Consider the following 12,916-nt stretch of genomic DNA (forward strand, 5'->3'; position numbering starts at 1 on the left):
GAATAGGAAGAACTCACCACAAAGAGAGAACAGTGTCTTTCAGGCTTTTCTGGACATTTTGGCAAACCATTTCTATTCAGTCTTAAAAAAAATCTTTCACTGTAAGAAAACAGATATGACAAATATGTTGAACACCACCACAGCAAAGTAGATCTCATTTTGATCTTATTTCCAGATGCAACCATCCTCAACACACAAATGAATGAAATAATTTCTTTCTGAAAGTCTCAGTTGTAGCAACCAAAAAAAAGGGAGACACTAGTGAAGGGTGGTGATTAACTTAATCATCTAACAAAATTACCAAAACCCAATACAAAATAGAACACTGATGGTCATTTGATAGAATGATATTGTACATCCTAGTACAAAAACACAAGCAATAAAATCCATTTATCCTAGAGCTAAAATTAGATGTGTACTATTGGTATTGATTCTTGCTAAACAAATGTCAACATTGCCAGGCTTGTATTCAACCACTATTCTTTTTCACATATTTGAAGATGATCATAGGGGACATTTTTCCTACCTAATTACCAACATCTTGCACTAGATTTTAGCAGCCTTTTAAGAGTCTTGGAAGTTCCAGCAGGACAGATTTATTTTTGAAATCCTGTTTTGCAATCTACTATGGGGTGTTAAATGCTGCAGCTGATATAAGTAGTAATACTGCTAGTAGGGAGATGCAGAGAATTCTTATTTCCAAAGAGAAGAGAGCACAAGATCCCATTGAAAGACAAATTAATTTTTGAAACATTCCTATTTGATAGTATGTTCATTATGGATGAACTCTGAGCAAACCTGGCAATTCATGCATGGGAAGTTTATGAAAAATTAAACTTTCCATGCTTTGAATAATTTCCTCTAAGACACAGTCTCATAGGAAATGTTTCAATCATATTTCTGCAGCAAGAGATGTGCAAGATGGGAAAAAACCAAAGTCAGAAGCATTATATAGATTTCTCTTCACCCTCTCACCCTCAGCCCCAGCTAGCCAGACTTGTGAGTCTGTATGTCATGTAATGCTCAAATCAGAAACAAAATTTCCAAGGTGCAACTAGCTTTTTTCTCAGCTGTATCCACCTCTTCTGCTTATTCCAGAGGCTAAACATGGTTTACCACTGCTCTATATCATCCATAGCTGTTCAACCCACAGCTGGAAAATCACTAGAAATAATGTTGGATAAGATCCAACTCAATAGAGACTAATTAAATCTTTATTGCACCAGCATTTGCCTTGTAGAAAATCTGCATCGATCATTCTCAAAATTAGTCACTTACATTGAAAGGGACCTGAAACAGCCTCTAAATCCAACCTCCTGCTCAAAGCAGGGTCAGCCATAAAGTTGGATTAGCTTGCTCAGAGCTTTAGCCAGTCAGGTATTGAAAACCTTCAGCTATAGAGACCACAAAAAGCCACTCTGAAAAACCCATCTCAGTGTCTGACTGTCCTCAATTTTTCTTTTGCATCTAAATGAAGATTATCTTGTTTCAATGTCTATCCATTGTCTCTCATTGTCCCACTGTTGATGCTATTGATCTTCTTGTAAGTAAATTAAGACAATCATTTTAGCAGGGCCTGTTGCAATAAGACAAGGGGTAATGTTTATAAACTAAGAGAGAGTAGATTCAGACTAGATATAAGAAAGGTTTTTAACAATGACAGTGATAAAATACTGGAACAGTTTTCCCAGTGAGGTGATAGATGCTCCACCCCTAGAAACATTCACAGTCAGTTTGGACAGGGCTCTGACCAGCAAGACTCCAAGAATCTATGATCTCAGAGGTCTTTTCTAAACTTAGTGATTTTATGATGATGTCCCAGTTCATTGCAGAGGGCTTGGATTAGATGACCTTTAAAGGTCCCTTGTGTCCCAAACCATTCTATGAATTTATGATCCTATGACTTAGCTCCCCTAAAAACTGCTTCTCCAGCCTGCACAAGCCCTGCTGCCTCAGCCTAACCTCTCACAGCAGGAGTCCCTGCCCACAAACCTGAGGCCTTATGCTGGACTACTTCAGCTCATTAATATCAGTCTTGTACTCAAGGACCAACTGGCATGGTCTAACCAATGCTGAGCAGGGCATGACCATTTCCCCTAAGCAACTGGCTGCGTTCTTGTTGACACGACTCATGATGCTGTTACGTTTAAGAGCACATTTTTAAGAACTATGTCAGATTAATTTTTTTTTAATGTGCCAGCTATCCAGGTTGAACCTGCAAACACTTAGACTTTGTCATTGTGATTATTTGAAAACTTTGGTGCAATGTTCAGCTATACAGCTTTTTATCAGACATCAATACAGGCAGAACCTCAGAAATAGTAGAATTGAACTCAAACATCTCAGAAAATGCTATTTTTCCCATCCATGGTTTATGATGTAGTCAACTTCTGCAGCTTAGGTCTCCATGAAAACTTTAAAACTGAGTTTTAAGGATTGTTTATGTGAACATATTTTTACAGAGAACCAAGTTGGTATTTTGTTGTTAATTTACAAATGGTTCAAGATAATTCTGCCCTTCATTTAGATTTAGCTTGTTTGCAATATTGGAAAATACAGTAAAAAAAGTGCAGAGCTTTGTTTATAGGTCCCACATAAAGTTATTGTACATTGAGCAAGAATTATTAGTTATATTACCAAAGTAGCTAAAGTTTTAGGACCCCATTATGTGTAGCACCATACAAAACTGAATCAAAATAAAAAAGTCTCTGTTCCAGCAGTAACAATACAGCTTCTGTGCACTGAAGCCTTCAGTGCATTGGTACGCATCAATACAAATTTGGTCAATACAACACGATTCTCAATTTCACCACTTTTTCTTCAGTCTGTAGAACAACTTAAAAGTAATACACACATACACACTAAATTTCACTATACTTTAATCATTAAAACAAATGCTAGATATGCTGGTTCAAAGAAAAATACCATTCACAATCTAATCTTCATAGTTTACTTATGAACTGGCAAATACGAAATTTAACTGGGAGTGTATTCTATATTTAATGAAGGTTGAATTCTACAGAAACAAAGACACATCTTTTGGAAGCTTCCTACTCACGATCCACTACAATAGGAAATTTTCAAGCTCAGCTTATACTCACAGACCATGAGATTATGATTCATAGCATAATTAAAAGCCAAGGACTTTTGTCATGCCACAAAGAAACATACTGATTGCAGCAGATACATAATGGTTATGCAGATCTAATTTCCTCATTTGAATTTGAAAATGTTTCACTAAAGCACAGGACCCAGTGGCAACAAAAAAAGCAAATTGAAAACAACAAATAAAAAACCCACCTTATTCAGTGCTTTATGATACCTTTTTTTCATTTGAAACATATTAAAAAGGTTAGCTTTGAACATTTCCAGGGAGCAAATACAAGCAGACTTGGATCACAAAACAAAAATGTTTCATTTAAGTACACAAAAAATGTACATTTATATACCATTTCAAAGCATTTCTATACCAACCAGGATAGAAAAAGGGCTGAGTAAAGCAAACAGCCTTCATAAAACAATATAAAGACAGAATTCCCAAGATCCCAAAGCTCGGCTTCAAGCAGGAGCAAAAACCTCAGAGGGTTAAATCTGGGCTAGTCCCTTATTGCACAGCAGTTTTCTCAGCAGTCAGCTACACATACATAGATGGAGCAAACACACACAGCAGTACTCCAAAGCAGAAATACCTCTCCTTTGTATTAAGACGATTTGATTCTAGTTTAGACTGCAATGAATTTTTTATGAGCACCAATCTTGCCACTTAAACATGCCGCACACATTTAAACTCAGCTGTCTTCCCACTGAAAATAAGGAAATAACCAATGCTGGAGAGATTAATTTAAGAAGGTCAACAAGGGATTTTTGTACCCTAACTTCCCGTGTATTAGCAGAGTAACAATGTGTTCCAAATCTGCAGGCTTAACACATTTTAAAGAAAGATGGCTAAAAACTGTTCTATTTTCATAAGTGACCCCTATTTCCTTAGTATTAGCAGGAAAATATTAGCAGTCACATGGTACCAGTCTAGACAGATTGCTTGCTCTATGATTTATAAACAGGCTATCAAAAAAAGAACCAGCCAGATTTATACTACATGGCATATTCTAGTGGCAAAGCTATGTCATCAAATAGTCATAGTTCTCAGTACAGCTCCACTTTCAGACATCTTTATAAATGCTCTCTACTTGAATATAGGTTACAGTGATTTTTAAAGTAAATACTGAGAGATGATAAGAGAATACTACCACATAATTCATCAGCTCAAATTTATCACACTCCAGAACACCCTTAATGGATGTTCATTAGGAACTGGAATATGAATTGACTTCATTTACAGCTAAAAGGCTCAGCAACTTCATAAAACCCAGATCAGACACCAAATGTTACTCTCACACTTAGTGGTAAAATGCAGAGAAATGTGATACAACATATCATAAGTTGCAGAAAGATCATATAGCCTTAAAAGTAAATGCTTAACCAGAGGAGAACTGAATGATAAATGTGCCAACATGACTTAGCAGTACCAGCTGTTCTACACTAAGTCAGTCTCTGCATTTTATCAGTTAAGCACTTAAAAAAACATACCCAAATTTCTAATGGTAAAATACAAGGCAATGACCAAAGGGAGAGAGAAAAGAATAAGTACTATAAAATTAAGATGCTAGGAAGTTTCAGATAAAGATCAAAGCATTAACGCTAAAAAATAAATAAAACAATCTTATGATGTTACATCAAAGCTTAATTCCGCGTCCTCTAGCCATCCTGACAACATGGGGGAAGAAGAAAAAAAATGTTCAAACGTTAGCTTTATGCTGCAAAGCCCAATTTTCCTTGGTTAGCTGTACAGTTAACAAGGAAGAAAGGAAACGAGAAAGCAGAACTGGAGACTGGAGGAAAAAAAAAACAAATTTATGTAGCTAAATCAAGCTCCTGTTCACATCTTCTTTTACCTCTTTATTAACTGAAGAGAGCCTTGAGAAATTAGTTTCTATGAAAGCATCCTACATTATTTTAGATATTTCCACCTGTATTTTAACTGAAAGGTAGCATTACACGTTTCTTGAAAAGAGTTAAGAAGCAATAATTTAAAATCATTTTTCATGAAGTAACAGAAGCCAGAGGAAGATGAGATTGTTTAAAACCAGCATACCAGAATTTATCTGCAGGTATGTACAACTACATGAAAAACATACACCAGAAGCTAGAGCTTTCAGTGAGCTTAGTCTGCCACCAAGGATAAACATTTTGCAGCACAACATTACCAGTGCACAGACCTACAGATCCTTTAAGCTGAATTACAGTTGTGATCATTATCCTAGTCCCCGACTGAGATAACAGCATGGATACAAGCAGATTTGCAGTATCTTTTCCCAAAGATGGAAATTAAACCTGAAGGGAACAGGAGGAATTGGTAAAGAGAAGGGAAACAATACTATTTAAGAAAATTCCCCTCCCTCTAATACCACCTATGTATTCACCACCATTTGGGGGTTTACCAGCATCAAGTCTGTATGCTTGTGCTGACCCTAACATGCCTTTTGCTGGTAGCCAGTGTGACTGCAACATGTTTTTAATGAGATGACCTGTAAACCCACCATAATACCACGGCTGTTGAATATATCCCATGGTTACCTAAATCTGACACAAGCATGCCATGGCTGGTGCACACACCCCTAATCTAATACTGCATTTCTGAAAGTAACTAATTGTTTAAGCTCCACCAGCTACATGACAGGTCACCTCTACAAGTGCTTTCATCATTGCATTTAAAAACACTTATTCCTCCAGTTTGAAATTAAATTGAAAACTCCTCCAGTTTTCAATTTTTTTACAATACAATCAGTAAGAAGGTTATCTGCTAATGCACATGAGAGACATGATCAATACCACAGGTTCTTCTTGCTTGGGTTGGTTTGTCTGCTTAAAAAATGCATCTATCTATATAAGATCAGATCTATATAAACTAACATCTTAACATATAGATCTAACTAAGGTCTATATAAACTAACATCCTTACTCAAATCACAGCAAGCAGAAGATATTTGAAGAAGAATCTTTAAACAGTAGCTGGGTAGGTACATTTGTTTCACTGAATATGGCTTCTTAGAAGAGAAACAGCTACACAGAATCACAGAATGCTGGGGTTGGTTGGAATGGACCTTGAGGATCATTTAGTCCCAACCCCCTGCCCTGAGCAGGGACATCTCCCACTAGACCAGGCTGCTCCAGGCTTTATCCAACCTGGCTTTGAATACTGCCAGGGTTGGGGCATCCACAACCTCCCTGGGCAACCTGTACAGTGTCTCACCACCCTCACAGTAAAAAATTTCTCCCTAATATCTAATCTTAATTTCCCCTCTTTCAATTGATACCCATTGCTCCTCATCCTATCATTACAGTTCCTAACACAGAGTCCCTCTCTGGCTTTCCTGTAGGCCCCTTCAGATACTGAAGGCTGCAACAAGATCTTCATGCAACCCTCTCTTCTCTAGGCTGAACAGCTCTAACTTTCTCAGCCTGTCTCCAAAAACAAAGGAAAACTTTCATCATGAAATACACCACAAAACACAACTAATTTCTAACATACCCTCAACACCTAGGAATAACATAACTGTACTTGTTGGGTTTGAGGGCTTACAAAAAATATGATTAAAAATGGGCTCTGTCTCCCCACGAAATACAAACCCAAACCTTTTCAACAAAAGCATTTGCTTGCTAGACTATACTCGTGCATTTTTTTAGAAACTCATTCCCACTAGATCTACCTCATCTAACTTACTCACAAATGTAATTCTTTGCCTGCAAAGTAACATGCAGCAGCTCCCATACATGTGCTGAACAGGACAGACTGGGCAGTCAGGCCAATGCAAGTACACTTGCTGAAATGCCAGCTACTCAAAAAAATACTTGTAATAGTAGCCTGAAGGAAAAAATTATTCTCTTGCAATTCAAGAATAGTCAATATTTAAAAAGCAATGTATCAAAACTGTCTCATTAATGAGAGCAAATTACACAGAATTGCACAAAGTCAGATTAAATGAACGAGTTGTAAAAATGCTCTGATTTAACCCCTGCCAGTAACAGCTCCAAATGTGCTCTCAACTCCTTCCCAGGGGGATGGGGGAAAGTATCATATAAGTGAAAGTCAGAAAGCCTGTACATTAAGATAAAGGCCAATCAATAGGAAAAGCAGAAGCCACATACACAAGCAAAGCAAAACAAGAAATTAATTTCCGACTTCACATGGGCAGGCAGGTGTTCAGCCACCTCCAGGAAACCATGGCTTCAGCACAGGTAACAGTGACTGGGGATGACACACAGCAGCACACCAAACGACCTCCCTTCTTTTTCCTTCTTCCCTCAGTTTTATATGCTGAGCATGATGTCACATGGTCTGGGATATCCCTTTGGTCAGTTGGAGTCAGCTGTCCCAGCTGTGGCCCCACTCAACACCCTCTGCACCCCCAGCCTTCTTGCTCAGAGGCAGAAAAAGCCTTGACCATGTGCAAGCTCTGCTCAGCAATAGCTAAAACATCCCTGTGTTATCAACATTGTTCTCAGAACCAATCCAAAACACAGCCCCATACCAGTTACTGTAAAGAAAATGAAGACTATCCATGCCAAAAACAAACCAAGTACTATTAAAACATCTAGAACCTCTTAAAGCTAGGATGAATCCTCCTGATCACCTGGCAATGAAGGGCAATATAAATCTGTAGAAAAGACTTTCTTACAGAAACTACACAAGGCCAAAACATTTGGCAGGAGGATACACCTGTGCCAAACATTCCTTTCATACACATTCTTTCTGCTCCATGAATCATATCTGCTTATACTATTGCTGCTGATGACTACGCAAAACTGAGCTAACAATAGAATGAATTACTTGCGAGGGATAAATAAAAATATTTTTGATATTGATATGTTGATATTAGTATCCCTGCCAAGATGATCTTTTTGGGCCCCTTCCAATTCAACCTATTTCATGATTCTGTGTTATCTGCAAACTAAAAAGAAATTTAAACATTAATAGGTACAAAGGACAAACAGAACAGACCTATAGAATTCTTTGTAAGATACCAACCTAATTATTTTTACATTACCCACTGGTCCTGGCATGTTCCTGTGAAGAGTTTCTAAACCCACAACAGTTTTGGGGTCAAAACCAGATTCAGGGGAAGAAAAGATAAAAAACAAGCAACATGCTCACACCATAAGGTAAGTACTTCGCATACTCATGGGGTACCCTAAGAGGCTCAAGTTCCAATGTTTGATTATTGTATTTTGATTACTTTATGGGTCAGTCTATTAGTTAATGTAACTGCTTTGCTTTGTAAAAACAAGAAATGGCAATGTAATGAATAGGGCACACTGACTAGGCCAGTGCTTGCATTCTTGCCTCTAATGCAGAGGAGCTCCACCGCAGGCAGTTCAAGACAGTATTCTCAAGCAAAAAGTACTATTCATTTGGGGCACATCCTTCACTTTTCCAGTCTGACTGGGACCAAGAAACAATCTTTTCACTAATCTTCACTGACAATTCCTACTGCAGAATTTCTCCTCATCTAGGACCCAGCCAGAGAGACTTTTACAACTACACTACTGCCAAGAAAAGGCTGACTGACTATATATGCTCTGACTATATTTCTGCATGTAGGAAACTTTCCCCTCTCAATGAATAAGTGGAAAAAATGATGCACATTTTCTGAAGGGGAGCTTTTGAAGTTTTTGGAACTTCAGGATTCTCTTTTAAGCTTCGTTTTCTAAGCCTGTATTTACTGGCACTTACAGTCATGCCAAATACATTATTGTCCCCAAGGGCAAATTACCAGGTGCCTTAAACAATGCCAATTAAGACTGAGTATATATTGAGACTGTGTGTGTGAATATATATATATTTAGGATGACATAAACTTTTCTTCAACATTAGCAATGTCACTTAAAAATGTACATACCAGGTTAGCCATCTAAAGAGGTATTTTTATCACAAATGCATAAAGGATTGGTAAAAAAAAAGTGGCTGCTGTCTGGAGCATTAATTCATAAACTAGATATTAATACTCAAGTGTAACCCAATTATATGTTTAAAGTAATATCAAATCTTTGAGCTCTTGCTTAAGAGAGGCCATAGGGATATCTTTGAAGAAAGATATCTTGGATTGTCAGTAGTGAACCTTCTAGGTAGAGGAAATGTATTATCAGCTTGATTCAAGAGGTATCCCAAGCCCTCCCTTGCTGTTGTTCTGACTTAACAACAGTCAGTTGTGTAAACTTTAGTTAGAGGGATAACTAAATGCCAGGTTCTTTGAGCTGTGCTAAAACAGAGCAGACCTCAAGTTTGAAGACACTGTTGGAGGCTGCAAAAAAAGATCTTTAAATATTCTCTCACTACACCAAAATCCTTTAAGATTTTTATAGACTAAGGGGAGAAAGGAGCATTTGTCTCTTTAAAGGGAGAAAAACTGGCAGTATTTTTTTTTCCAAAAATTTAAAAATTAAAATACCAAGTAGTAAATATTTTGACTAACAAAATGTGGATTTCAGCTTTTGGCAAGTGATTTAATTGAATTAAAGTAATAGCAAGACTGAAAGAAGAAAGACATAAAAAGATTGATGTGTATGTCACTGACAAGGTGAGGTTGAGAATACAACAAAGGAAGGGTAATCATATTCTTTGGTATGGTGTGAAGTTTACACAATCATTACACATATAATCAAAAGCTCACAAAAAAGAAAACGCAGTTTGCTTTCACTGGCCTTGAATAAACAGTCTATTCTTCTTTGTGCTGTTTAAGAATCTGCACTCATTTGAGGGCAATATGATAGTTAACAAGGTTGTTCAAGGTGATAGGAAAAGGAGGATTAGCATGCCAACTTATCTCTGCTCCTCACACAGACGGGGACAGAGGCATCAATCATTTCTGATAAGACATTCATATCATATTGACACAGACACAAAGCATCAATCAATAAAAGCAAATCTTAACACACTCCATCTTTCTGAAGTGCTGCCTTGAAATTGTCCCATTAATAGCACTGGTACTTGGAAAAAATATAATGCTAAGAAAATGGTTTAGAAAAGACAATGCTACATAAGAACTGTATATCACACTGCAGATTTAAGAATTTCTATAGCAGTATGTTGGCATAACACAGAGGCACAAACTCTACATTAATTTAAAGGTCAGCAGAGCAACTAGGACTTTGGGCAGGAGATGATGCAGCATTCTTATGCACAGTCATCATTGCCAAGAACAGGATTCACAGATGAACTGAACAAATGTAGGCATCAGCCTTAATACCCTCCCATTCCCTTTTTCATAATACACTACCCAGTGTTGTTGTTGTCTTCAAAATTCTCCTAAAAAGACCCAGGCAAGATCTCTAGATAGTAATGTTCTACAAATATCAATATGGTCTTCCAGGATCTACACTGGAAAGGAAGGCATTTCAGAGAATATTAGGATAACTTGATTTTTTGAACACAATCACCTGGTAGATATTTTCCTTAGGGTTATTTTCGGTTTGTTTTTGGTATTTCTTATAGCAAGAAATAAAGTTAACAGAGCCTCAGTGAATAATGCACATTGTCTGAAAACAGATAAGCAGTTACTTTGTCCCTTGCAATTTCTTAAACTGAGTGTATTAAAAGCTGATAAGTGAAATCTTTCCAGGATCTGATTTTAAAAAGAACAAACAAAACCAAACGTATTTTTGATTAAAGGACTGGTGTTCTTAGAGCTCCAGTATAAATAGGCTCTCTGGCTATATAAAGGTCATCACTGCTGCAAACTGGTGTATTGGGTAAAAGACATTAGTACATGTGGAAGAAAAGCACATACTATCATCACATGTCTTTATTTGTCTGAAAATCTGCCACTACAACACTGGTAACTGTATTATATGTTGAAGTACATACTATTGGCCTTGTAAGTGTGATCCAACTGGAGAAAGAGAGGTTTGTTTCATTAACCTTTGTGCTGGTAAGAGAAAAAGACATCTCCAAAGCCAACAACCCCCACTACGCTCATGTTCTTCAGTACTCTAAATGCTGGGAAGCTAAGCATCTTCATATTCTAAGGAACAGAAAATTCTCAAAAACCTGACAAATCTCTTAACTGACCACATACTACGACAGATTTACAAAGCAGCTAATAAAGAACATCAGAAAACAGGATTGTTGCAGTGTGCTGAAATGCTGCAAACATTTCCAGTCTTCCTCTTCAGCTGTAACAATGGCCTATCTCTTACATAACATTTACATTGAGTTATTTTCTCATTAAGTGCATCTCGCATTAAATAAACTGCATTCAGGTGTCTAGAATCCCTTGAACTTTGAAACTGTTTTTGTAATGTGACTGTAGTGGCTAAAAAGAAACAATTAACTCCCAAAGTAAAGTACAGCTGAGTTACTCCATGTTTTACAGAATTTCCCCCCATTCAAAGTGTGATCCTGTAATATCCACCTTACATATGCCATTTTATGATCTACATGATCAAGCTAGTTTGAATCAGGTGGTTTTGAAGAAAATCTTCTGATCATCTCCACATTTTCATTCACAACCCAGAACAGTCCAAGCTAGTGAACTGGCTTTCTTCTGCATGAAACTCAACTAGAACATATGCTCCTGCCACTCAGTCTACACAACCACAGAGTTAGCCCACAGTAAAATCCTTAAAACATTTACACATTAGCATTGGGTCTAGCATGAACTACTGTTCTACTAATCCACTCCTACTGGCTGGCACTACTTGCTGAAGTAGACAGCAGTCTCAGATTTTCAAACTGTACATCTACTTGCAACAAAATTAGATGATATAGAAACAAATTATCAAAGCTCTATACTAAATTGATAAGTCCTTCTGATTTTGCTTTTCTCAAACATTTGTAGAGCATGCCAGATTCCAGGAACAGATTTTATAGAAGCATTTCTTAACAACTCTAACTACCATCTGGACACTTATTAGATACAAATAAGCTGTGTTTGAACTCATATAGTTCAGGAACAGACTATGTTGTACAACTCTAAGTAGCCAGGAAAAGCTCAGCAGTGGCCAGTAAAACAGGACTGAAACTGAAAACAGGACTCAAGAGATGTGATCATGGACCTCTTTTATTTCCAAACTACAGTTACAACATCACTCTGTAACTATGTATGCTAAAATGTTTCCCTTAAGATTTCAATAGTGTAATTAGTTCTAAAAATTAAAGTGTCATCCAGATAGCTTTTTACTTTCTTAAAGAACAAATACCCAAAGAATACACAAACAGGGCTTTTGACCTTAAGAGAAATAAGAGAGAAAGAGAAATGTAAGGTTAGAAGATCTAACAGTGCATAAACCAAAGAATTTTACTGGGACAAGCCATGTTAAAGGCTGTACCATGTTAAAGCAGTGCCATTCACAACTTGCTTTACCCAAACTCAGGGGCTGTACTGTTCTATAGAAAGAAACTGCAAAGCAGAAAGATGGGAAGGCAAATGGAACAAGATACAAGAACACACCAGGGAAAACTCTAGGAATCATCAGGGGCTGACTTCAGCTGCTTATGGTTAATTTAAGTGATAGCAAAAATTATTCCTAGCAGCTAATTTAGTTGGAAAATATGGATATATACATATGTATACATATCAAGTGAAATTAGCATACACCAATTAAGTAGGAAATGAATGACTTGCAACTGTAGTCTTAAAGCATCAAATGCATAAGCATCACTCGGATTGAAATACTTAACTTAAATACTGACATTTTTCTTGCTTCCATAGAAGTAGAACATTCATGTTCAAAAAAAGCCTTTTAAAGTGCGAAGACACACATTAGAAAATCATATCAGTACAGAAACCATCTGAACAATAATATTTTATTCGTATTTTAAATAGTATTTTATTATTACCTCTACCTTAATACAACAGAA

The 12,916-nt window shown here is 37.0% G+C and overlaps 1 protein-coding gene across 1 annotated transcript in view; it reads right to left on the bottom strand.

The window, feature by feature from the left end:
* The window catches only part of LOC103800147 (dedicator of cytokinesis protein 4-like), a gene marked incomplete at both ends in the record, with an annotated part of 69,061 nt that overhangs the window by 42,557 nt on the left and 13,588 nt on the right, over nt 1-12,916 (bottom strand). Inside the window, one exon of the mRNA XM_009072513.1 lies at nt 18-99. Within this exon, the coding sequence (XP_009070761.1) occupies nt 18-99 (82 nt within the window). The remainder of the gene's footprint in view (nt 1-17; nt 100-12,916) is intronic.

The sequence above is a fragment of the Acanthisitta chloris genome, unplaced genomic scaffold, assembly GCF_000695815.1.
Source record: "Acanthisitta chloris isolate BGI_N310 unplaced genomic scaffold, ASM69581v1 scaffold4304, whole genome shotgun sequence".
In the NCBI taxonomy this organism is placed as follows: Eukaryota; Metazoa; Chordata; class Aves; order Passeriformes; family Acanthisittidae; genus Acanthisitta; species Acanthisitta chloris.